Genomic DNA, 24903 nt, shown 5'->3' with positions numbered 1-24903 from the left:
ACTGTGGACCGTCAGCGACGGGCCCGCTACTGACAGCTGCGTATTTGCGGCTGCTCCGACCAGGATATATGCTTTTATAAATGAGATGACATTTTTAAAAAGCAAGCAAGAAATTCGAATTGGAACCTTAGCACGTGAGCTCGAAAGGGCAGGGCCTTTTAGGGGGTATTTACCGCAGAGTGATTAAACTCGGACGTGCTGGTATAAGCAATTACGAAAAAGCTCTTCCGAATGAAGATTCATGGATAAAGTATATCTGAGGAAAGTGTGAACGCGTTTCCACCGTTCGCGTGCTCTTCCATAAACGCGAAGCAAGGAAAATTCGATATTGTTCCATATATATACTGCTAGCGATCCCAGATTTCATTCCGCGATATCCGGAAACAGAAGTGACAGACATTTTAGCAGCACACATGTAGTTATTACTGAACATCGCTTTCCTTAAGTGCCGTGCGACGCTTGAAACGAGCTATCAGCAGCGTTTCTAGAACAGACGACGTCCGCCGATGAATCGCCGTCGCACTTTCTCGCTACCGAGAGGCCTAGACGTCACGAGCCTCTGCGGAGAGCTCGTTTTGCTGTCGAGCCGACTTGCAGAACAGAAGCTGCGTCAGCACCGTGCATGGCATCGTGGCTTATTCGGGACGCACGCGCGAGCGCTTTTATTCAGCGGAATAATTCTTGGTCCATGGTTGCGACTTTGGCAGCCCCAAGATCAAGCTGCACATGTTCTGACGCGCCGGCCGTGCGATTGCCAGTGATAGACGCCCCCAAACCCGAGGCTTTGGCGCAGTTTGGCGCAATTTTCGTCGATATTATCAGGATGGCGCAGTACATACAATTTGGCGCACTTTGGCGCAGTTGGCGCAGGAGTGGAATCACTGATGTTGTGTGTTCATCCAACCGAGTGGAGCGTAACTGGTTCAGGTTGGTGAACGTAACATCGGCATTCTACAACTCTGGGCAGAACATGAAGTTATGATGGCAAGCCGCAGTGGCAAAATGGGTGCAATAGGTTTACTGAGTCACTCTAGATTCTGGTCAACAGTGCGTCAGACCTGCATTTCTTTCAGCTTTACAGGTGATGTACAACTGCTGTGAACAGGACTTCGCCCATTGAGTCATGGTCACCAGATCACAGATTCAACAAAATTGATTTTTTATGTTATTGTAATTACTTTAGTTTTACATACTGCCCTCTTACCTACATAAACATTTTTGTGACAGCTTCTGTGCACAAAACGAAAGCGTTGCTGTCAATTCTCAAGTTCTACAAAACTAATTATTGTTATTACTTTCTTTTATTATTTTTTTTTGCTACTGGAATTAGTTTTCTTGGACTTTCCTATTATATACTCAAATGTTTTTTGCAGCGCCTTCTGTATAAAATAAAAACATCGGTTGGCGACTATGCCTTAAAGAAAAGGTGTAAATTTCAATATGCATAAAATTTTTTTTTTATGCATCGCAAATTAAACATTGGGAGGCAGCACAAAATAAAGCATCGTGAAATGAAAAGACTCACCATTGAACGTTCCTGCAGGCATGACAAGTGACATTCTTGGCATTCTGGTCCTATTTTCAGAGTTTGCTGATAGTAGAAGATAGTCCTGGAGTACAAAGAAGTCACAAGGATTTGAGACATGGTCTCATGATGGCAAAAAGTCTATGAATAGTCAAATAAAACAACATAAAGAAGAAAATTAAGGTTAAAAGTGACTGTAGACTTTGACAGACATCACATAAAAGGTGGCCCACCACACCTACCCAGTCGTAGTTTGTTTTGACAATGAAATGGATATAAGAAACATCATCCAGAATTGAATAACACTACCCATTGAAGACTTCATGAACTGATTAATGCATCAAGACACATGCAAGCATGCACTACTCAGGAAAGTGCTGTGATGCAAAATCAAAGATAAGTTTCTGTCACGGCATGAACGACAAATGTCAAATAACCACGACCCTCACAGTAAATTCTTCTTGCCAACAGCACTCTCTTTATATCAAAACACCACTGTTGATGAGCTGTGATTAGCATGTCTACCACAGTCACCACATGCCTTGTGTAGTTGTTAGAAATTAAATTCTGAGGTTTCACATGCCAAAACCACAATATCATTACAGTTAAACCTGTCTATAATGACCCTCAATACAACAAATTCCTTGATAGTATTACGAAGTTTTTCTATTCCCCGCCATTACTCCATAGAAGCAAATGTACTTGCGACCCCTGTGTAACAAAGTGGCAGCGGGAGACACCCTTGATATAACGAACTTTCGCCGCTGACAACCTGGGGATTTTGCCCTGAATTTTGTCATTTTGGCACGAGCAGGAGCCGCATGAACTTCTGCGGTTGCCCCGAAGACGATGGAGCGCAAAGCAGTGGGGTCGCGCATGGCATGCTCGAAGCCCCCGCAACTGCGAGGTGAGAGTGAGCGCTCGTTTGTGCTTGCAGGTGTGCGCAAGGGGGGTGGGGCGGGCCTGCACCCCTCGAGCCCGCCCTTGCCACCGCGGGCGCATGCGCGGGTGTGCCCTTCCCCCCATCCCTTCAAACCTCATCCAGCTGCTCACGGGTGCCACCACACTAAACGCGCCGGCTTTTATTTTTAAAAAAATTATTAAAAAATCGGCTTCTGCGTTGGCAGCGCCACTCTTCGGTTGTTGCAGTAGTCTCTTAAAGGGGTACTGACACAAAATTTCGCGGCCAAGATAGCGTGCTGGATCGATTCCAGTGTACGTGCGTGTACCATCTGCAAAATATCGACAGCGAATAAAGCTTGGAAGGTATTTTATACGAGTTTTGAAGTTCGCAAGCGCGATCCAGCATTATAGGCCACACCAGGTACATTGACACCCTCGGAGGTGACCCGAGGTGACCCCCCTACTTCCCCTACGTAACCGTTGCAGCCGGTACAAGTTATGATGACGTCGTAGCCGCCATTTCTGTTTTGACGCGCTTCCCAACAAATCGCTCCTCGCCAGCGGGTCAAACCTGAAGTGATTCGCCACGTCGAAAATTCCTTCCATCCCAGCCGCAAGAAAATCGTCGCCATCAGACGACGATGAGCCCGACGACGATGAGCCCGACGACGATGAGCCCGACGACGATGAGCCCAACGACGACAGACCACGCGGAAATGCGTCACTGTTCTGTGTGCTCACGTAACCGAGCGTTTCACTCGCTAGGTGGTGATAGTTGCACCCGGCGGCTTGTCGTTTTTGGAGCTCTGTCAAACCGAAACTGAGGCTGTGTCAGTAATGAGGAGCTTGTAATTAATTATCTGTTGTGCGCTGCAGCAAACAATGTGCCGTGTTATGACTAACAGGCCCCCAGCAACACATTGCAGCAAAAAAAGGCGGGGTGAAAATTTTTGTGTCATGACTCCTTTAACACTTTCGTGACTGCACCCATTCCCATCGATAGTATGTTATCGATGACTTCAAGATCAAGTTTTGGCACTCTCTGAGCAGTTCTGGACAGCTAACGCAATACAAAGCATAAAATAACATGTTTTTTATCAGTTTTGTTTGCGAGTTTGTTTTTTCCACCGCGGGAAGATTTTTAAAGCTCGTTCGCAGTCGAGTAGGTGAGCGCTCGTTGTTTCAGACTTTGCGTCGACGCCGCTCGCAGGGGCTCCACACAAACGGCGAATTTCGACGGATTCCGATTAATATGAGCGGAAACCTCTGGATGATGGTAGCACCACAGACATGGAAGACGACTTCGATTCACCAGGCTTCAGTACGGACGGCGAAAGTGCGTCAAACCTCCCCGAAACATCAGCAGCTATACGCCGGTAAGTTTAGTCTTCTCCTCGGGTCATTTTATCGCTGCCGCGCGTCGATGTAAACGTATCCGGTGCGTTCTTAAAATAACAGCTGTTATCTGCAAGGTGTTAACTTCATTCGGGCGAGAGCATTTGGCACCGGCTGCAGAAAGAGCGCAATTCTCTTCGCGAAGACGGCGCGGAGCGGACTTTGACCCAACGCTCCGGTGTGCTGCGCGGCGGCGTCTTCGTGTTGTTTTTTACCGCAGAAGTCGTCAGAGAGATATGCAACCACACAGATAAGTATGCGTGGATGCATACTTTCGAAAAGCCAACATACAGTGAGAGGGACGGATTCATGGAGGGAGGTTACTGAAGAGAAGATGAGCAAGTTTGTCTCACTCCATGTGTACATGGTAATCGTTCAAGTCCCGCGCTTGCATTGGTGTTGCTGTCGACGACACATGTTTCGAGGCCTTCATCCACCGTCAGTGATGCCACGGAAAAGGTGCAAGGCTTCTTGTGTGTCTCTGATCTTAAGAAGACGACCATCGCATCCCACGAATATCTTCACCAGGCGTCTTCTCTATTGCAACACATGAACGATTTTTTTACGCTCTTCTAACCCCGTCGGAACCTTTCAGTGGATGAGAAAATGGGGAAATGTGAAAGTCGGTATGGTATTCGGCAGTATATGAGCGAGAAAGAGGTCGAATGAGGGTACAGTTATGGATTTTTGCAGATTTGGAACAGGCTACACTGTTCATTTTAACAAATACACAGGAAAATTGAAAAATACCAGAACTGCAAACTATGCTAGGAAAGTCGAACAGAAAAAAAAATTTTTTTTCCTGAAACATGCGCAGCCAGTCTTTGTTTCACCGCGTCAAGAATCTGCATCGCGCGGTGGCATGATAGGCATTAGTGCCTATATTCTTGTATTTATGTAAATAATCTTTGTACTTAAAGAGCTTATATTTTCACTATTATTCTACGAGGGCTTTGTGTTCAAAACGTATATTTCAATTTTTTTTTAATGTTTAACCTTTGCAGAGTAGCACTGATGTTTTTATGAATCTTTCTTTCTTTTTGATGCATTTTCTTTGTTTGATAATTTTTTTATTATATTCGAAATAAATCCGTTGTTTGAAATTAACACTGTTGGAAAGACCAATTCTTCCTCTATCGTTTGATACCCTACACTTTAGCATCAAGTATATTCTGTGGCAGGAAAAAAACATTTCCTAGACCAGCCAAAAACGACCGATTTTTCCGCGGTCACGAAAGTGTTAACTGCACTTTGTTAACGTGACACCAAGGTGAGGCCACTAAAAAAAAAAGTCCTTGCTCTGTGTTATTAAGCTTTGAGTTCGCGCTGCACATGGAGTTCGCTCTTCGTTTTCAACACCGTGTGCACGTGCATGGTTGCACTGCGCGCACATGGAGCAGCACTTGACGACGTGCAGCTTTGCAATTTCTAGATTTTTTTTAATGCGGACAACTGTGTCGTCACTACCGAGGAGATGTCAGATTAGGCACTGGAGGAAACTGTCCATGACCATGGTGACAACGATGGATGTTCGGGGGTTGACTTGTCATGCGCTTTGCCTTCTTGCGCTGCGCTGCGGGTTCGCAAGACCGTGGCCTCCGCAATTAGTAGCTCCAGCAACGCGCCGTCGTGTTGCCGGAACCAATCTCGGAGGCCATGGCTAGACGATAACAGAGCAGCGTTGTATTAATGCCTTACGAACGTTCAGTATTGCCATCCCTCACAAACAGGCAATAGAGCAAAGTAACTCAATTTTTTGTCGCTAAATAAATGTTTGGGGTGAGCTGTGTCTTCAGTTCCCCTTTTGTTTAATTTGTGCATTTCTTTTCCGAATTTTCATGCTGAAACTGCATATAACGAAAACCTGTTTGTAACGAATTTTTTCGGGAACTTGTCACTTTCATTATATCCAGGTTTAACTATAATAGGATTACGACGCATGCCGTAGTAAGGGAACTCCAGATGGACTTTGACTATTTGGAGTTCTTGAACATTTTTTAATGTGTTCCTGAATCTATGTACATATGTTTGCCTCATGTGCTCATCAATGAAGCTTATTGGTGAAGGTTCAACAAACTTCTACTCGATAGCAAAGTGCTGTCTCTGTTGTACTCTGCACTGACTGCGTCAATGTCACACAAGGACTTCGTGGGAGGCCCTTGCCTACAGTGCTGAAAACAAAAATGCAATACCCATCTCACCCCTCTCTACAATATGCCACAGCGCACAAGGTAGAAAAAAAATCAGCAATAATGGCAGCTATTATGGTGTCTATGATGTGCAACTGCTTTGCCGAAAGTTGCACAGGTCACCTCCTTTGTTTTCATGTTATTTTTCACTCATACGCGAGGGAGTTATCCTCAAGCACTCAGAGAGAGAGAGAGAATTTATCTGAAGGGCAGTGAGGTCGGCCTGAGCTAGTGCGCTCTAGCCTGCTACTCTGCACAGGGGAAGAAAGGAGTGATGAGGGGTGATGATGGGGAGAGGAAAGAGTTATGCATATATACAATAATACAATAACCACGTGACTTAGTGGTTTCGCTATAGTCTTGTGTCCAGTTCTGTGCTCTTGAGAAAATCTATCACAGCCTTGATAGCAGTTGGTGACTTTGTCTGGTCGCACATAGCTGACAAAATACCCGTCTCACTTAGTGTTGCCACACCGATTCCTGCCAACGTTGAAGCAAGTGTATTACGTTGCGACACGTAAAGTGGGCAGTCACAAAATATATGTGCTGTTGTTTCATGTACTTGGCATCGTTCACAGTTCGGGCTGTCCGCACGGCGGATGAGGTGTGCATAGCGGTGAGTGAATGCAACTCCCAGACGAATCCAGTGCAGCAAACTGGCGTTGCCTCGGTTCATTCTAGCCGGGAGGCGAAAAGTCATTGCCGGATCTATTTCCCGCAGACGCCTGTATCGATGGTCTGGCTGAGACCAATAAGTGGTTATGCACTCTCGCATGAGCAATCTCAATAAAGAGTTCACGTCACCTCGCGTGTACGGTACTTTCACGTCGGGGGTGTTAGAGACAGCAGCTCTTGCTTCAGCATCAGCAAGCTCGTTGCCTGCCAATCCACAGTGTCCAGGAATCCATTGCAATGTAACTGAGTGACCGATCTTCTGCGCAAGGTCGAATGCGTGAATGATTTCTAAAGCTAGGGCATAATATTGTCCCCTTCTTGAGCAAGAGTCAATAGCATGTAATGCGGATTTTGCGTCTGATAGTATCGTCCATTTACGTGGTGACTGTCTGGACACGAATTGGATAGCTTCCCGTATCGCAACAAGTTCTGCAGCTGTTGAAGACGACCTGTGATTTAATTTGTACTGCCGGGAGGTACCCAGATGAGGGATCACAAAGGCCGCAGTCGAAGCGCACAGAGTCACAGATCCATCGGTGTATATGTGCAGAGTGTCGTCGTATCGTTGAGTCAAATATGCCAAGGCGAGTTGTTTGAGCGCAGCACAAGGAACACGACGCTTCTTTGTAATCCCGGGTATTTGAAGGGACACCAGTGGCCTGTTCAGCGTCCACGGTGGCACTCACATTACAACAGCACATAGTGAGTTGCAGAATGGTAAGCAAAAAGGTTGCTAAGTGCACTAGTGACATCGTGGAGGAACAATGTAAAGAAAACACGTTATAGAGCGACAGTTCAATGATACATGTAGACAGTATCATTGGTCGGCAAACTTACTCATGAGTCGACTCATTCAGACTCAGATCAAGCCGTGAGTCAATATTTATTGATCAGAGGCGTGTGCCCCCCCCTCCCCCGACCCCCCACCACCCGAAAAATTTTTCAAAGGAAGTTCTCGATAAAAATATCTAATAAGAGTCATATCTTTCAATATAAATGTCCTTACTGGATCGCAATCACTGATAACTCGTATGAGAAGGTAAGAGATCAAAATGTGTATCGTAGAGCACCAATTATGTGAGATATTGGCGTTTAAGTGCATTGACATCCTGACTGATAAAGCTAATTATACGTTAACAGACTCATGAGTAGACTCACTCAGACTCCGATCGAGCCATGAGTCTGAGTGAGTCTGAGTGAGCTCCTCATTTTTTTTGCCGACCTATGGCTACTTACCCCAGAGAATGAGACAAAGTAGAATGTGTCGTCCTTCCTCTGGATTGCCTCGTAGAGTTCTTCGTAACTTCTCCGCAGTGCTCGGTATAGCTGGAAGTAGTCTTCATTTCTGTTGGCCTCCCTGCCAAAGCAAATAGATAAATTTAAAGTCAGTACTTCAGACTAATAAGCTAATATAGGATAATGAAACACTTCACAGGGCTGAACTGGGCAGACACATGCACAGAGGGCTACTACTTTAAGGCCCCATCATGTTATGCTGATAAGAATGCGAACAATTCCCAATTTTTCCACTGTGTGATATCTACGCACAATATTGAATATTAATTATTGCACTGTGCAATACCTATTCAGAAAATATAAAAAGGTTAATATTCACTGCTATATATGGCACAAAAGCAAAATCAAGAATGTGTCTGCTTCAGCTAAAAAAAAAATGCTTTTTAGGCTTTACAGTGCTTCAGTAGATTTATGCTGTGAACTCGTGGTAGTCTACTGAGCCACACTGGGAAGTGCAGAGGCAAAGTGCACCAGTTCTCGGCGTAGACTCCGCTGCTATCACTGGCATATCGGGTACTAATCCAGGTCTGCAGGCGAGGCTTTCGGACCAGTGGCTGCTGTGGCAGGGAGGGCTTCTTGCGCTGCTCTGTCAGTCTCAGGTTCATGTGCTCCACATGGTTAGCCCAGCCACGCAGCTGGCTCTGCAGTCTGAAATATGCAACCCACAAGCGTTGCTTTCGTCAATGCCCCTAATGAAAGCCTTAGAGAGGCAAGTTGCCACCTATATGCCATGTGTTTCGTGACTATACCACTACCTGCATGCAGTGTGCAAATCAAGGACAGGGGATGATGGGGAATGTGTGCAGGGTGATACACGTTGATAACACACGTCCTTCCCATGTTTTCATTGCCCACTGTATCATAAAGTGTCCGTGATGTATCTGCAACTACGGGCAATGTCTTCATTGTGTTTTGAGTCCTACTGACGAGTACAGTCCAAGCACTTGTAGCATGCAGAAATAGTAGGACACATTCGAACCCAGTTATAATGAACAAGTTTATGAACAAAAATAGTTTGATGCGTCAGGTAATCAATGCGCCCGAATTCACTTACAACAAAGTTAACCCTTTGAGAATTTTTGCCATATGTGCGCAGCGTCACTGGTTTGTCCCATATGGTTCCTGTGGTAAATGTACAGTGTAGAGATTATGTCTGAGATTTAGCACGCATTTCGAAACAATCGGTAGACATGACAGCACCTTCTTTCTCTGTCCATGTCTTTTTTTAGTGCTTTACAATAAGTCGCCATGCAGCAATTGGTTGTTGAGAGGTGCTGCTGTCTCTACAAAGTCACTTAAGCACATGTTAAACTGCATCCCTTACTCACGGCTGCTGGCTCACATGGTCGTGCATGCTATGTCACACGCCTTCTACTATCTTCGAGGCACACGTGAAGGTAGTACTATCGTATTTTAGGGCCGCTGTTTTCACTGTTATGGTTTTTTACAATCCAACGTGGCAGAAGTTCAGAGATAGTAATCACATTTATTTCTATTTGGCTTCATTTGTGGTTTCCTCTTCGGTTGCAGTCCAAAATGGGAACCACAGTTTCGTTTCCCAATAACATAAGCATGCACCTGTGGTTTCAGCATGGCTGCGCATGACGCCTCTTCCAGCGGTGATTGCTCATGCACTTCTTCTGACTGGGAGTATGAAATGAGTCTCGAGTCAGAATCGATGGATGACAGCTCATCATCAGGTAAGGCTCTATGAGTAATTAACAGGTGTGCCTGTGTGAAGTCGTGTGTGCCTGGTCTTCCCCTGTCGATCACACCTCAGAGTTTGGGTGCATGTTGAAGTTTAAAAATTTGATTTCGACTGAGAACTTTACTGAAACTATAGGGCAGGAGTGATCTCCATGCATTTGCTCAGGAAGTGGTTAATCTCAGCAGCAACTACTATAACTCTCATGCAGCAGAATTATTCGGAAGAGTAACCCTTTGCACCAGGCTTTACTAGTGTAGGCTGCAACAATTGTTATTGTCCCTTACACTAGCATTTGAACAGGATGATTATTTGGCAGTTTCGAATAGTGAATTAAATTCTCTAATCAATTACAAAATGGACAGAGATCTAGAATAGCACTTGCAACCATACATAAGTGCATTATAAGCATAAAAAATAAAGTTGTTCTCCCTGTGCATGCTCTGTAATTTATTGGTGCATTGGGATGGTCACTTTCAAGCACTCTGAAAAGTGGCGACATGTCTGAGTGGCCAAAGTAAAGCACTTCAACTGCGTTTGGATGGTTCTTTCAGAGCACCAGCCTCCGACCCAGTAGCGGTGTGAGGAGAGGACAGACGCTTTATTTCTGCAAACCATAAGGGAGCACAGCGCAGTGTAATTGGGGGAAGGGGAAAGGAAAGGCCATCTTCTTGAGAAATAAGTACCCATAACACCAAGCGTCAAGCCGGGCTACCTCTCTCCCCATCAGAAAAAAACACCAGGCCTGCACAGAACATGCAGCACAGTCGCAGCATAAGCTGGCTGAGCGGCCTTCATAGAGCCTTCTGTAAACGCTCTCAGGGCGCCTACGAGTACAGTTACGAGGTATCCACCATACAATAAACCATCCCATTGTACACGGCAGAGAAGCACCCACTACGCGTTCCTAAGGCAATATGTGCATCTGCACAACTGCACACTTTGTTGTTGCTGCGGTGGATGATGATGAGGATGACGAAGAAGATCAAACTTCCCGAGTTTGAATATGCAATTATTTTTCTAGTATGACGTGCAGTTTTTAAAATATGTACAAAATATTTCATGTGCCTTTTGGGGAGCAAGATTTTTTCTAAACTGAGTTAGTTACAAAGTAAGTCAGCATATCACAATAATCTGCAATTAGAACTGTGTGCAGTGCAACAAAAATGGGTGTTCTAAACCCATTAGAACAAAAGTTATGGTACGTTGAACATTCACGAATGAAATTCTCGCTTGAAATTGACTCACTCGCGAATGTTCAACATACCATAACTTTCGTTCAAATGGGTTTAGAACATCCATTTTTGTTGCACTGCACACAGTTCCGATTGCAGATTATCATGAAATGCTGATTTACTTTGTACTGCAGTCAGTTTAGAAATAACCTTGCTCCCCAAAAGGCACATGAAATATTTTGTATTTTAAAATCTACACAATATACTAGAAAAGTAATTGCATATTTGAAACCGGCCCACAAACATACATAAAGTTGCCAAGTTTCATCAAAATTGATCAAGAAATAAAGAAAAATTTTTAAGAGCAGTGTCCCCCCTTAAACCACCCAGTCGTGACACAATTCGCATTGTGTAATGCTTGGCTGTTATTTTACTCTTCTACCACGCTATATCACATCTGTTAACACATTTCCTAGCCATACATGATGCTTCTCTGGGTCTTTTTTGAAAAAAAGATTCAAGCACTGGTGTGGCTCTGTGGAAGAGCACTTGCTTGCCATGCAGAAGGCCTGGGTTCAAATCCACCACAAACCGTTTTTTTTCCCCTCAATGTGCACAATAGCTGTGAAAGACACTGGCAGCAGTGGTGACGGTGGACAACCACACTCACGAAATTAGCCGTTATGAGCTCACATCAGTTTACGCTGTAAAAAATCAGTGGGTGCCCAGTGGCACTGGGAATCGAACCCAGTGCCTCCCACACCGGTGACGGACACTCTAACCGCTTGACCACCACGGCAGTAGCCTCAGACTCAGTCAGGGGCGTAGCCAGAAATTTTTTTCGGGGGGGGTTCAACCATACTTTATGTATGTTCGTGCGTGCGTTTGTATGTGCACGTGTACATATACGCAAGCAAAACTGAAAATTTTCGGGGGGGGGGGGGGGGTTGAACCCCCCCAACCCCCCTTGGCTACGCCCCTGGACTCAGTGTGCTCCCAACCACTTCGACTTCAAAGTGAAAGCATTGGCACAATCTGGCCAAGAGAAGGAGGGGCAAGCGTGGCGTTTCCATCAGTTACAGTGCAATTTCAAACAGCATGGCAGCCACCAGGATGCCAGCTTCGATCCAAATTAGCTATGGCTGCTTGCTCTCCCCAGTCACAGAAGGAAATAAGTAATAAAATCAGCCTTCACTTCATCTCATCTCACGACAAGGGCATAGCAATCACAATGTTTTGTCATTATCATTTACATCAGTCATTTGTATCGATGCTGCTACACCTGAGACGACACAGTCATAAAATTGTTTTGGTCTCTTATCTACCAGATAGTGCCACAGCAATTCACATTGTCAGCAAGGAATGCATTTTAACTAGGGGTGTGCGAATATTCGAAATTTCGAATATTTTTCGAATAGTGTTTGCTATTCGATTCGATTCGCACTGAAATTTTACTATTCGAACTATTCGAACTTCCCAAAGACAAATGCAGTCAACGTCCGGTTGAAAGTGACCCCTTCAGATTTTCAATATGCTTCACCTCATTACACTCTCGTATTGCGGCAAAGCTGCCTTTCAAGCTCCGTTACGGTCGAACTTAGCCAAGAGACAAAATCCGGTTGGAAGTGGTCCCTAGATTTTTAATATGCTTCACCTCCTCATACCCCCGTGTTGCGGCAAAGCTGCCTTTCAAGGTCCGTTACGGCTGAACTTAGCCAAGAGACAGTCAACGTCCGTTTGGAAGTGGTCCCTAGATTTTCAATATGCTTCACCTCATCACACCCCCGTATTGCGGCAAAGCTGCCTTTCAAGCTCCGCTACGGTCGCAAATGTATTAACTCAAGGAAGCGCTGGTTCCAATATGAAGATGAAAGATGTGGCAGAGTTGGGGGCTCAATTAATGCTGTTTTGGACCTGAAATTTGGACAGGAAGTCCGAAAAATCGGACGCCGAAGCTTTTTAGCATCCAAAATTTCAGATGTTCTTATATATCGACGTCTACGAGGCAGATTTGGAACTCGGACTTGAAGGGAGCACACCCTTGTCCGCCACATCAGTTGGCCTTCCACAGAAGTTGAAAGAGAAGGAGAGGCTGAGGAAATGGCATCTCTGCCTATCACATGTAAAGTGTTGTCGGCAACACTTTGGTTGCACCAAATCATGTACATAAATACAATTCGGCCTCTACCTTGCCTCATTCTTGATAAGAAAGACAACTATGAAATATGACCCCACCAGCGCTTCATCAACCTAGCGAAAAGAAACCCTTTCATGTTGCTATCTCACAAGAACATACTTAGGGATTCTCTGCAACTTTTTCTGTAATTTCACTTCGAATCATTCGCAAAATGTTTATGAAATATTCGAAATTATTCGATTCGATTCGCACTCAGTCTTTATTATTCGAATTCGCATCGCACCCAAAATTTTGCTATTCGCACAGCTCTAATTTTAACTGATCATGACCACATATAAAAGTACATCTAGTGAACTTCAGCTGAAATGCGATAGTGAATGATGGTACCAAGTATAATTGTATAAAACAGGATCATATGAACAAGGTTCTACTGTTTTTTAAAGTTCTGCTAGACACAAGAAGAGTAGGAGGGTCATTCCACGCCAACTTTCCCAGTCGGGGCACTCGAGAAAAATCACTTTCTCTCAAAAAGTCTGAGAAAATTACACACATATAGACATTAGTTCTACAGTATTTTCCCAAAATAATCTGGGCGGCAAAAATTTTTTGGGCACGTGAGCGCCATTTGAACTTCACGAAATGCCGGAAAACCAGGTACGAAAAAAAATTCGCTTTAAATCGACCATTCCAGGTATTCTTTTAACACTTGCTTTTTTGCATTTTTCGAGCATCGTTATTTCATTATAGGGCAGTTCCTTACAGCAGCTTTATATTTTTTACTCCTTAGAGCGTAGGTAAAATTGAGTCAATTCTCGTGTTTTGGGGAATTTTTTTACAAAAGCCAATTGTCGATCAAATGCAGAAATTATTTTTATAAAAGTCTCCATAAAACGTACTATTTCCTAAATTTTTTGTTTTTCCCGTGTACGGCACATAGGCTCTAAAATAAAATCCTGAACTTGGCAAAAACGCTACATTGGCCGATGTTGAGATGTGTGTAGCACCCTAACGTGGTCCAAGAAAAAATAAGCGGGAAAGCGCATACGATTGAGAATCATAACAACTTTGTCCAGAGAAAGTTAATCAAATAGTTTTTGTTTTAGTCGAGAAAAAAATTTTTTAACTTTAGTCCCACCGTTGCATTGTTTTGCTTGGGGGGCAATACAGCTCAGACCACTTATAACGTAACCGCTTACAGTGCAGTACCGGCTATAATGCGGTTTTTTCTGACTCCCGTTTACCCTCCCATAGAACTCCATGCATACGCATACCGCTTATTGTGCAGTCCCCAGAGATGAAAGACCGGTTATAATGCGGCTGCCGGAACGTCCTCAGAGATGCGAGGGAGCGAGCGTGTTTCTCAGCGGAGATGCGTCGGCGGGGGAGAGAGCGGCGACGGCGTTACGAAGGAGGAGCGGACGCGGAACGAACGAACAAGGAGCGGGGGGAGAAAAAAAAAACACAGCATATCCACGGAGTGAATGATGATGAGTGGGCGAAGCTGCGGAGGTTCATCGGTAAACCGTGAATCTTCCGTGAATTCTGCCCAGTACATCATCACCGACGTGAGATCGGGCGCGTTTATACTAAAGGTTCGATGAGTTATGACGACTTGCAGCTCACTTTAATTTTACATGTACGCTGTGAATTTTCATTGTTTAGAAAACCATTGCTTTAGAAAACATCTGGCGTCTTTCGTGGCACGAGATGAACAACTGCAGTTTGAGTTGCTCGACCATCGGAAGCACGTATGACAGCTTTCTTTAGATGTCAATGGCTTTCTTTTGAGTCATATGTTGCTCATAGAATGAGCCTAATTATATTTAGGCCATCCAAAGAGTGAAAGCAACACATGAGCGCACTACTGGAGGCGCTCACTGGGAAATCGCCGGCAGAGTTTTCGTTGCATACTGTGACATTTGTTGGCACTTAACAGCCTTTAACTTTCACTGTGATGCATTCCTTCTCTCATTCGTCCTCTGAGCGTAGTTTGGCGCTCAAGCGGAGCACATCCGCAGTCGAAGCGGCACTCATGTAATGTCAGCGCCCGCAGCATCGAGCGGCCGCTGCTGGGGGTTTGTCAAGCGGCTGATCGCAAGACAAAGCTTGCTGAACCATGACACCGGGCTGCGCATTTGTTGGTATGGCGTTGCTGATTTGTGATTATGTCACGTACAAGTATTTTTAGCATCTTATATCCGAGTTTCAGCCCATAACGAACGACGCGGCCGCTAGGCTGGCATTGTCACATTTGACGCACTATAACTTGTTAGCAACCAAAATAATGCAACGTTTTTTTCTGCAGAATGGTTGATGACGTCCTTGACTTCAATCAGAGGGATTTTAAAAAAAATTAAAAATGGCCTTTTTGAGAAAATCATTTTCAAAGTTCGGCGTTTTTGGTAAATCACTTACGTTTCAGCCCAATTATCGAGTAAAATGGAGCGCGATAAAACCACGCAAATTATTTTAAAAGAGTGCGAAAGTAGCAAAGTTAATATGTACCGATTTTCATTATCCTCACTTTAACTTGCTTGCAGCAATAAATTCCTGAAATAGAGGTATTTTGTGCGATTTGCCAAGTTCGTGATTTTTTTCTTCAAACGTACTTCGACAAGCAAGGGAAATAATAGACTCATAAGATTGTATTTCACTTGTTCTTTAAAGGGGTCATGAAGCACCCCTTGGGCTGATTGAAAAAACACATCCTGCGGAAAGCTGACACGGCTATGAACTGCTCTGCCAAATATTACAGTCGTGCGCGCCGCGTAATGGCCACAAGCGGAGCGCGAAGTTGCCGTTTCCCCAGGCACCCTCTTTTCAAACAGAGGCCGGTTCTCACTCTCGTCGGTGGGCGGGGCGTCTGTCCGCTGTACGTCGCAAGAGACATAGCATGCTTATTGGCCGATAGCCGACGTAAATCGAGAGCGGCGTTCGGATCAGATGCGCTTCTTGCCGCGGGGTGCCGCCACTTGCCGGCGCCGCACTCGCGCAAGCGAATCACAGCGGGAGAGCGATCGCGTTTCATGACGCGCGCTGGCGTAACTTCTTTCCCCCATGCCATCCCTCCCTGTCTAGCTTCCAGTGCGCTCGCCGGCACGAGAAAAGAGAGAAAGCGCTGGGAGCGTGCGCCAAACCCCCGTAACTCCGCTGATTCTTGACGGATTCGAGAAATTTTTGCGGCAATCGATTCGGGAGGCAGTACACTCCGATACTGAGGCCATTAGATCATTACTTGGAAAAGTGGTTCATGACCCCTTTAAGGGGAATAAATATTGTGACGAAGAAGTGCACCGTTTTTTCCCTGGGTGCGCTCAAAATTCAGAAATTGCGAAATTGGCGGAAAAGCGTTTTTTGCGGCCAAAATTTGTATATTTTTTTTCAGGTGAACAAAATTTTTTCTCGCAAAACTAACTGCGAAACCATTGTTCTGGGTGTAATGCCTAGACCTACAGTAAATTTCATCACAATCGGGAATGGTGACCGGGACCTCGTGTTCGATCTTATCTGGACACACCCTACAGACGTCTCAACATAGGCCAATGTAGCGTTTTTGCCAAGTTCAGGATTTTATTTTAGAGCCTATGTGCCATACACGGGCAAAACAAAAATTTAAGAGATAGTATGTTTTATGGAGAGTTTTATAAAAATAATTTCTGCATTTGATCGATAATTGGCTTTTGTAAAAAAATTCCCGAAAACACGAGAATTTACTCAATTTTACCTATGCTCTAAGGAGTAAAAATATAAAGCTGCTGTAAGGAACTGCCCTATAATGAAATAATGATGCTCGAAAAACGCAAAAAAGCAAGTGTTAAAAGAATGCCTGGAATGGTCGATTTATAGCGAATTTTTTTTCGTACCTGGTTTTCCAGCATTTCGTGAAGTTCAAATGGTGCTCACGTGCCCAAAAAATTTTTGCCGCCCAGATTATTTTAGGAAGATACTGTAGAACTAATGTCTATATGTGTGTAATTTTCTCAGACGTTTTGAGAGAAATTGATTTTTCTCGAGCGCCCCCACTGGGACAGTTGGCGTGGAATGACCCAGGAGCAACTCCACCAGAATTGTGTTAGGCATCTCCTCTAGAAAAATCACCTGAGGGACTCAGTCTGGTTGATGGATGAAGGGCACTTAAAAGACCCATTGCGTGAGTTGCTGTGAGCATCCAGGGCACCCAAGAATTCTGCTGACTGGTCACCACCACTGCTTGTAGGAAGCTCCCCAGTATCAGACACCGATGGTTGCAGCTCTGGGACGAAGTTGGAATCTTCGACAGACAGGTCAGACTGAGACCAAAGCAGGTGCCGGCCCCACCGTGAGCTAGGCACTGCTGGGAGCACTGGCTTATCACTACCACTTGGTACCGAGTTACGAAACAGGCCACTGCAAAAGGAAGGCAAATGAACAGTTAACTGTTACAAGCAAAAAGAATTAAACGAATTGAGAGGCTACTTTTTTTTGCTTTTTGTTAGTAACAACCATATGTAGCCAAAAAACAGTGAGGTTAAGGAAAGTATAAGGGAAATTACCTGTGTGCAACAAGTAAGGAAAACGCAAACGAAAGAGGCGAAAATAACTTGTGACCAGTGGGATCTGATCCCAAGATATCCACATGGCACATGTGATGCTTAAACAACTTAGCTGCAGCAAGTGTCCCCTCATCAACTTTCTCAGCCATTTGCTTGTATGAACTACTATTTCCCCTTGAACGAAAGAAGGAGAATTTTTTCAAGGGGCTCATTTCTTTGTTAGACACAAAATGAATCCAACAGACCATAAGGCCAAGAAAAGCATAGGGGTCATTAATTGTTGGCTTTAACTGTAGTATAGTAATCATGACGGATAAATTGCAATGAATTAAAGTGGACAAAAAATCCCCGTTTCCACCGGTGGGATCCGAACCAACAACCTTCGAATTACGTGTACGATGCTTTACCAATTGAGCTATGATGGAAGGCGCTCCCCTGTCCTCTTCGTTGGGTATTTCTGTAAGTGTAATCCCTTGGAGTGCTAGCCAGCACCGCTTGCAGCCAAGGTGGTGAATGTGGAACACTCTTTTTGCCAGAGGGCGTCACGTGGAACATGATCTTTGCACGTGGTGGCAGCTGACCAATAAACCCTTGCATGCTAACCTAAGGCATTAAGTTTACCGGGGTGCGACCCTCGTTATGAATGAACAAAAGAAGGGGAATTTTTTCGAGGAGCTCGTTTCTATGTTAGACACAACCGAATGAATCCAACAGGCAATTAGGTCAGGGAAAGGATAGGGAACATTAATTGTTGTCTTTAACTGTAGTGTAGTAATTATAATGCAAATTAAGGTGCTTTTCTATATAGTGCAAATGAAGAAAAGGAGCCACATGTGCAAGTGCATCAGCCTCAACTCTGGGGCTTGCATGCCAGATGAAGATGACTTCATTACTAGTTACATTACCCAAGATACATTATGGTGTCTCTCAACCACCTACATTGTAACACTACAAGGCCTCCGAACTTTTTTAGAGGTTGAGTATTTTTAAAATCATTTCTTGCAACTACTGCTGAAAGCTGGGCTAAAGGGTCAGTGGCATTATGAAACATGGTTACAGCACAGACAAAAACATACAGGAAATAAACAGGACCACTGTTTTCCTGTGTATTTTGATGATTTGAGCCTTATTTTTTTCTTTGTAAAAAAATCTCTTGAAGTGATATAATGAAGATCAGATCATCTGCAACATTTTGAAAACCTATAAAATACAGATATTAAAAAGACACAGGCCTACATGGATAGTTTGTTCCTGTTAGCGTCTGCATTCATGAATAGAACATTTAATTATATGTATGTTAAGCATACCTGCCAACCTAGGGACTTCTGAAATCAAGACACTCACTGCAGCAGGGGGGGGAGGGGTGGCAGGAATAATATTGTTTCGGCCAATACCTGTGATCGGTCAACAAAATTGTCCTCATCTCAAATGGTCACTTCAAAGGGTCCCTCCCTGCAACACTCAGAATTAACTACATAATTAATACAGCATAGACCGCTTATAACGTAAGTCGCCGGAGTCTCGAATATCCGCACTATAAGCGGTACCGCACTATAACCAAAACAACATTTTTGAAAGGTTGCACGTGTACAAAACATGACCAACAGGCAGGCGCGCGATTCCGACTATCGCGGCATGCGACTGGGGCGTAAGTTTGCATCTGCTTACATTTGAAAATGTTGAACTGTTAGCGTCCGCGGACCTGCGGTGCCGACATAACGAACGCGGAAAAAATGCGCCGTCACGGGAAGTCGCCGCGGTAACACACTGCGCGTCCGCGATGTCGAAAACGGTGGCGACCACAAACCACCACTCGTGTGTTTCACACGCACGCCCGCGTTTTCGTAAAAGATGTAAGTCACCCCTTCTAAATGCAACAATTGCAAAATGTTTCATTGACTCGGCACCAAACCGCAACTTCTGTAGTCCGCGGCCGCCGACATGGCAGCTAGCGCTCGTTAGGCCTAGCGTGCGCGTTGCAACTTGGCATGCCACCGCGAGAAGCTTGCCCTAGGCAACACGGAGATCGGGAGTAGAAGAGATCGCACTCGCGAGCTAAACCGAGGGCATCACGCGTGAAATGAAGTTTCGGTTCGCGATCGGGAGAACAGCCGCGGCAACTATCCTGAAAAAGTCTTTCAAGCTTGTAAGTCCGCCTGTTGGTGGCAAAGGCGAAAGCTCAATCGCGTCTCAAAGCATTGTTACTTGCGGGGGAATCGAGGTTGCACGCGCGATATCTGCGCTCTACGACGAAGCAACGACGAAGCGCGCATGTCAAGCGGCCGAAGGGGGCAAAGGCTTCTCCGTCGGCCGCGCAACCGCTCCCCCTCCTCACACCACGCACCTGCGCCGGGCTGCTGTCCCCCACAGCCATCCCTTTTTTTTTCTCCCCCCGCTCCTTGTTCGTTCGTTCCGCGACCCCTCCTCCTTTGTAATGCCGTCGCCGCTCTCTCCCCCGCCGGCGCATCTCCGCTGAGAAGCACGCTCGCACCCTCGCATCTCTGAGAATGTTCCGGCAGCCGCATTATAACCGGTCTTTCATCTCGGGGGTCTGCACAATAAGCGGTATGCGTATACGTGGAGTTCTGTGGGAGAGTAAACGGGAGTCAGAAAAAACCGCATTATAGCCGGTACTGCACTGTAAGCGGTTACGTTATAAGTGGTCTGAGCTGTATACTCAGAATTAACTACAGATCAGTAGTCGAGGCTCTTGTGAACATGTGAGATAAATATAGTACTGCACGGTGCATGGAATTTGCACTTTTCTTTTACGGACAGCCGAAAATGCCTCGCTCTCCCCTCGGCAAACTGAAACGGACACGGCCATGGCTTATTTCATGATCGCGAACGCATCCTCGGTAAAGTTTACACAGGCGGTTTCGAGTTCAGTCGACAACAGATATATAAATTTATCTCGCTTCGGAAACACCGAAATAAGCCCTCTTGCTACTTCCCATCTCGATCAATGGCCGTATGCTTATTTTGATTCTTCCCATGGTCATATGAGGCGGCACGTGGCTTAGTAAAGCCCGTGCCATTTCGAACTGTACGGGCCTGAGTGGGTCGCTTGCCTCACACTAAACACACTACCACAGTACTTATCAATTCATATTGCCAGTTCCAAATCCACCAGCACGCTGGCCAGTGCACGCTTTTTCTCTTTTACGTATCTCACAAGCTACACGCCTTGGCAGACATCACTTGGTGATTAACTACTATCCGTCAGTCAACCTAATGCAGTACAACACCGGTGAGCATCAGGTACTCACAGAGTTTGGCCATAATTTAGAACAACCGTAGCATAGTAGCGTCAGAAGTGCTTGTGTGCTGGATAGTTATCACGGGCATGACGGGGTGCCGCGGCGGCAGTATCGCGGTTAGTCACGATCATACTCGTCTTGTAGCTTTTTTGTTTTTTTCAAAATTGGGTTGAGGCAATTTATCGGAAGATTTATGGCCGCGATCATTCAATCGGGAAGACAGGTCAGAAATCGGGAGAGTTGGCAGGTATGGTTAAGTATCAACCACCGAATCTAGTCGACGAGTTCCATTTACAAGACATTAAATATGCTCAGCTGCATGTCAACTGCTTCAATTGAAAAGAACTGAAGAGTAAACCACCTAAATGTAATTTCCCTACATCTTCTGCAATCTCCACCGAAAATTAGTGCTACTACAAGATACAGTTACTCTTCGTTCGAGTAAAATTTCTACAACAAAAATCTTCAATGAAAATTGCAATTACTTTGAAAGCCCCATAATGACACCTATTACCCCACCTTTAACAATGCTTAACTTCCACACTAGTGAGTAGAACAACAAACCCTCCGAAGATAATGCACAGCACAGTGTCTTTGAAATGATGCTGAGCACTGTTCAAACAGCCATTTGAGAAAGCAGTACACAAATTGAGATATTGCTCTAAGTATCTTTCTCTGCCTCAATGCTTCACTCTGAAACAGTCAAGCAGCATGACGTATGCATAAAAACCACTGTTACTGGATGACAGAATAATGACCACAAAGTCCCATTTAGTTTCATTAGACCAATGTTATTAACAGGGATGCAGTACTTAAGCGGTATTAATAGACACAAAACTGCAACATGAACAAGAAGTGCTTACTTTCATTTGTGCAGCGCTGTATCAGAACAATGCTATTACAACTAGACCCAACACAAGCTTCAAAAGCTACATGTAACCCACTGTACCCATCAAATAACGTCAGCTAACTCTGAATAAATGAGGAACACATTTCATTCAAACTGCAGGAAAGTATTTTTATTAAAGGGACACTAGAGTGAAACTATGAATCGGTTTAGATTGATAAATTGCACTCTGAGAACTCTAATGTAAGTTTCTCCATCATAGGTTTATTAATAGAGCAGAAAATCAAAGTCAAAATGTCAATTTAAAATTTTGTGCCAAAATCTACGCACGTGACGTCATGGATTTTGAAGTGTATATTTCATATTTTAGTGACACTGGCTCAAAAAAATTTCCTGAAACCTGGTATGTTAAGTCTCTGGCCCCCTCAGAGGTCAATGTACTTTGTTTTAACTGATTAGGAACTACGTAGGACCTATAGTCGGATACAACTTAACACTTTCCTGTCCGCTAGAAAATGAGCCATTTTTGGGTACTCTAGCAAACAATTTATATATTGCCTCACAAAGTTTTTGATACTATAACATATGATACGAATTTGTAGAACAAGGAATGTGCTTTCTAATGGTATCAAAATTAAGCGAACGTTTCTCAACAATTTTACGAGAAAAAAAAACTTAGAAATAGGAAAATTTTGAACAAAAACGAGGATGTTCCGTAAAAACATCAATGATGTTTTGCACCGACTGCAGACAAAAAAATTTCGAAATAGATTTTGACCAAAAATGCCATATCCAATATCCCTGCAAATATAAGCATTCTATCTGTAGATGTTACTTAGATACAAAAGAAAACGGTAGCCCTAGTGGCTATCGTGCCACCGCACAATGTAGTTACGTGATGCGGTGAAGCACAGGTTTGCACAGCATGTTTCACAGAAAACATTCATTTTCTGTTCTATCTTTCACTCAGGAGTATGCATTCATGCATATTTATAAGTGGTGTTGCCCATCTCGGCGATTATTTCTCAGGTAATGAACAGCATGAAGAAATCGACGGTTTCGACGAAACACCGCGTGGCACTACAAAGCGCCATGCCGAGGGCCACTCTGGGTCGTTTTCTCATGCTAAACTCCACTCGTTGAGCAGCCGCCGGCAAGTGGTCCTGCCCAAACAATGCTGACACCCTCCAGGTAAGAACTGTGACATTTAGAACACGGCGAATATCCTTTGAACGAAGCGTGGCAGTGACGGCTCGGTTCGGAGATAAAAACGAAACTTACCGGCGGATTCGTGTCGGCGTTCCGCGGCTGTTAAGTCAGATGAGTCAAAATCATCTTCCAAGTCCGCACTGCTGCCACCATCAAAAAAGTCTGACAGACCCACTGGAATCCGCCGAAATTTGATGTTTCCGAGAGGCAGGCGCACGCGATGTCGACGCTATGTTTGAAGCTACGAGCGCTCGGCCCTCTCGACTTAAGTGGCACTTCAGAGCTCCCTCCATGGCGGAAAAAATAAACAAGAAAGCAAAACCAGAAAAATAGTCCCTGTTTTATATGATGGACAATGCTAGTTGTCCATAAGCGCTTCTAGCAAGGCAAACTTTGAAGTTGAAAACCATCGTTAGCAGGCTATCGATGGGTATACGCGCGGACAGGATAGTGTTAAAGGGGCCCTGCAACACTTTTTCAGCATGGTCAGAAGACGCTGCCGATCGGTAGTCGAGGCTCCTGAGAACACGCGAGAGCCAAACATTATAGCGCAGCAATGCAGCCGGGGATTTACAATAAATTCTCAGTCAGCTAAAAAGCGCTTCCTCTTCTCTTGACAAAAATGATGCTTACAGCGTCACTGACACAAGTTCCACGCCATTGGCTGATTTGAACATGGCAAGCTTGGTAGTTACTGGGGCCGCTACGGAAGGCTGTTGCTTGCCTGAAAGTACAGCGCGTATTCGAAGGAAAAAAAAAAGAAAGAAAAAGTGCTCAAGGTCATGAGGCGCGCTTGACATACCTTGTTCCCCCTGCCACCCCTCCTTACTTAGCTTCCAGCGCTTTCGTCAGGATGAGAGAAGATAGAAAGCAATTACAGCGTGCGACAAATCTTTGCAACTCTGCTCGTACTGGACGGATTCTAAAAATTTTTGTGGTGGTCAATTCATGAAGAAATAAGCTCCTTTAATGAAGCCATTCCATGGCTATTTGGAAAAGTGTTGCAAGGCCCCTTTAAGAAGTCCACAGCATTTCCCCCTCAAAGGTGGATACACATAAACCTGCACCAATGGGCATGCACTCCACACTGACGTCACTGAGCCGGACTGTCGGGGACCCCGGTGCCTTCGGAGAACATTGCCGAGTGCATGAGCGGCACTATTTCTTGAGCCACGGAGGCACTCAGCTGCTGTACTTTGGCCATCAGAGCAGGGCCTCTTAGGACTTCTGAAGTTGTATCCGACTATAGCAGACGCCGTCAAAATCTAAGACGTCACGGTGTTTGGTGTGGGAATATCAAGGTGGCATTGTCACCCGCATTTCCTTTTTGCGCATTCTCGTCGCTTACCAAGCGTCTTCTTGTGGAAAGCGTGGTGATTTTGGAATTGTGAGAGTAATTTGTTAATATGAAAAAAATCGTTTTTATCTTTAGTGTCCCTTTAAACATAAGATGGTATTGATTGCAGAACGTTGCTCCTAGTTTGTGTTAGTGCAACTTCAGTTTACTCCACCACAAGCCTTGCAGTAACTACTGCATATCTACAGCAACACACGGCACAAGGTAAGTGAAATGAAAATGAACACCTATAACAATGCAGTCAAACCTTATAATGAAATCACACCTGAAAAAAGAAAAACAAAGGAGGCTCCATGACATTCAATATTTGTTAAAAACATATGTCTACTACACTGTCATAAGAACTTTACATACTGAGTCATAATATTTTACTTCTGAGTTATAGCGAATTAGTTGGTTACATCGAGTTTTGACTGCACCACATGTCCTAGTAGCAAGGTGAGAAAAATGCAGAGTTATCTGAACCTCACCTGAATGGAGCAAGATTAAATGTCAGCATAAACATGACAGCCATGAAAGCGGTCGTCCTCTTAATACTGGAGGATGATGGTAGTCTCCTTTTTGCCTGCAAGTGGACAGTTAGAAAATCTTGCATTCAGCAAACTTTTATTACACAAAAGAAAAAGAAGTGCTAGAAGGGCAAAGTCCCAATTACTATGCTTATTTGTAATCTTTATGCAGTTCTTAGCAATAGCTTT

At 44.6% G+C, this 24903-nt stretch overlaps 1 protein-coding gene across 1 annotated transcript in view; it reads right to left on the bottom strand.

Moving 5' to 3' along the window:
• The window catches only part of LOC119400172 (cyclic AMP-dependent transcription factor ATF-6 alpha-like), a 61336-nt gene that overhangs the window by 6751 nt on the left and 29682 nt on the right, over positions 1 to 24903 (bottom strand). Inside the window, 5 exon segments of the mRNA XM_049412116.1 lie at positions 1526 to 1610; positions 7924 to 8044; positions 8455 to 8631; positions 17099 to 17386; positions 24676 to 24770. Of these exon segments, the coding sequence (XP_049268073.1) occupies positions 1526 to 1610; positions 7924 to 8044; positions 8455 to 8631; positions 17099 to 17386; positions 24676 to 24770 (766 nt within the window).

This window comes from Rhipicephalus sanguineus, chromosome 1 (assembly GCF_013339695.2).
Source record: "Rhipicephalus sanguineus isolate Rsan-2018 chromosome 1, BIME_Rsan_1.4, whole genome shotgun sequence".
Classification (NCBI taxonomy): Eukaryota; Metazoa; Arthropoda; class Arachnida; order Ixodida; family Ixodidae; genus Rhipicephalus; species Rhipicephalus sanguineus.
Note: the sequence above shows the minus strand (reverse complement) of the source record. Positions and strands in the feature narration are given on the sequence as shown.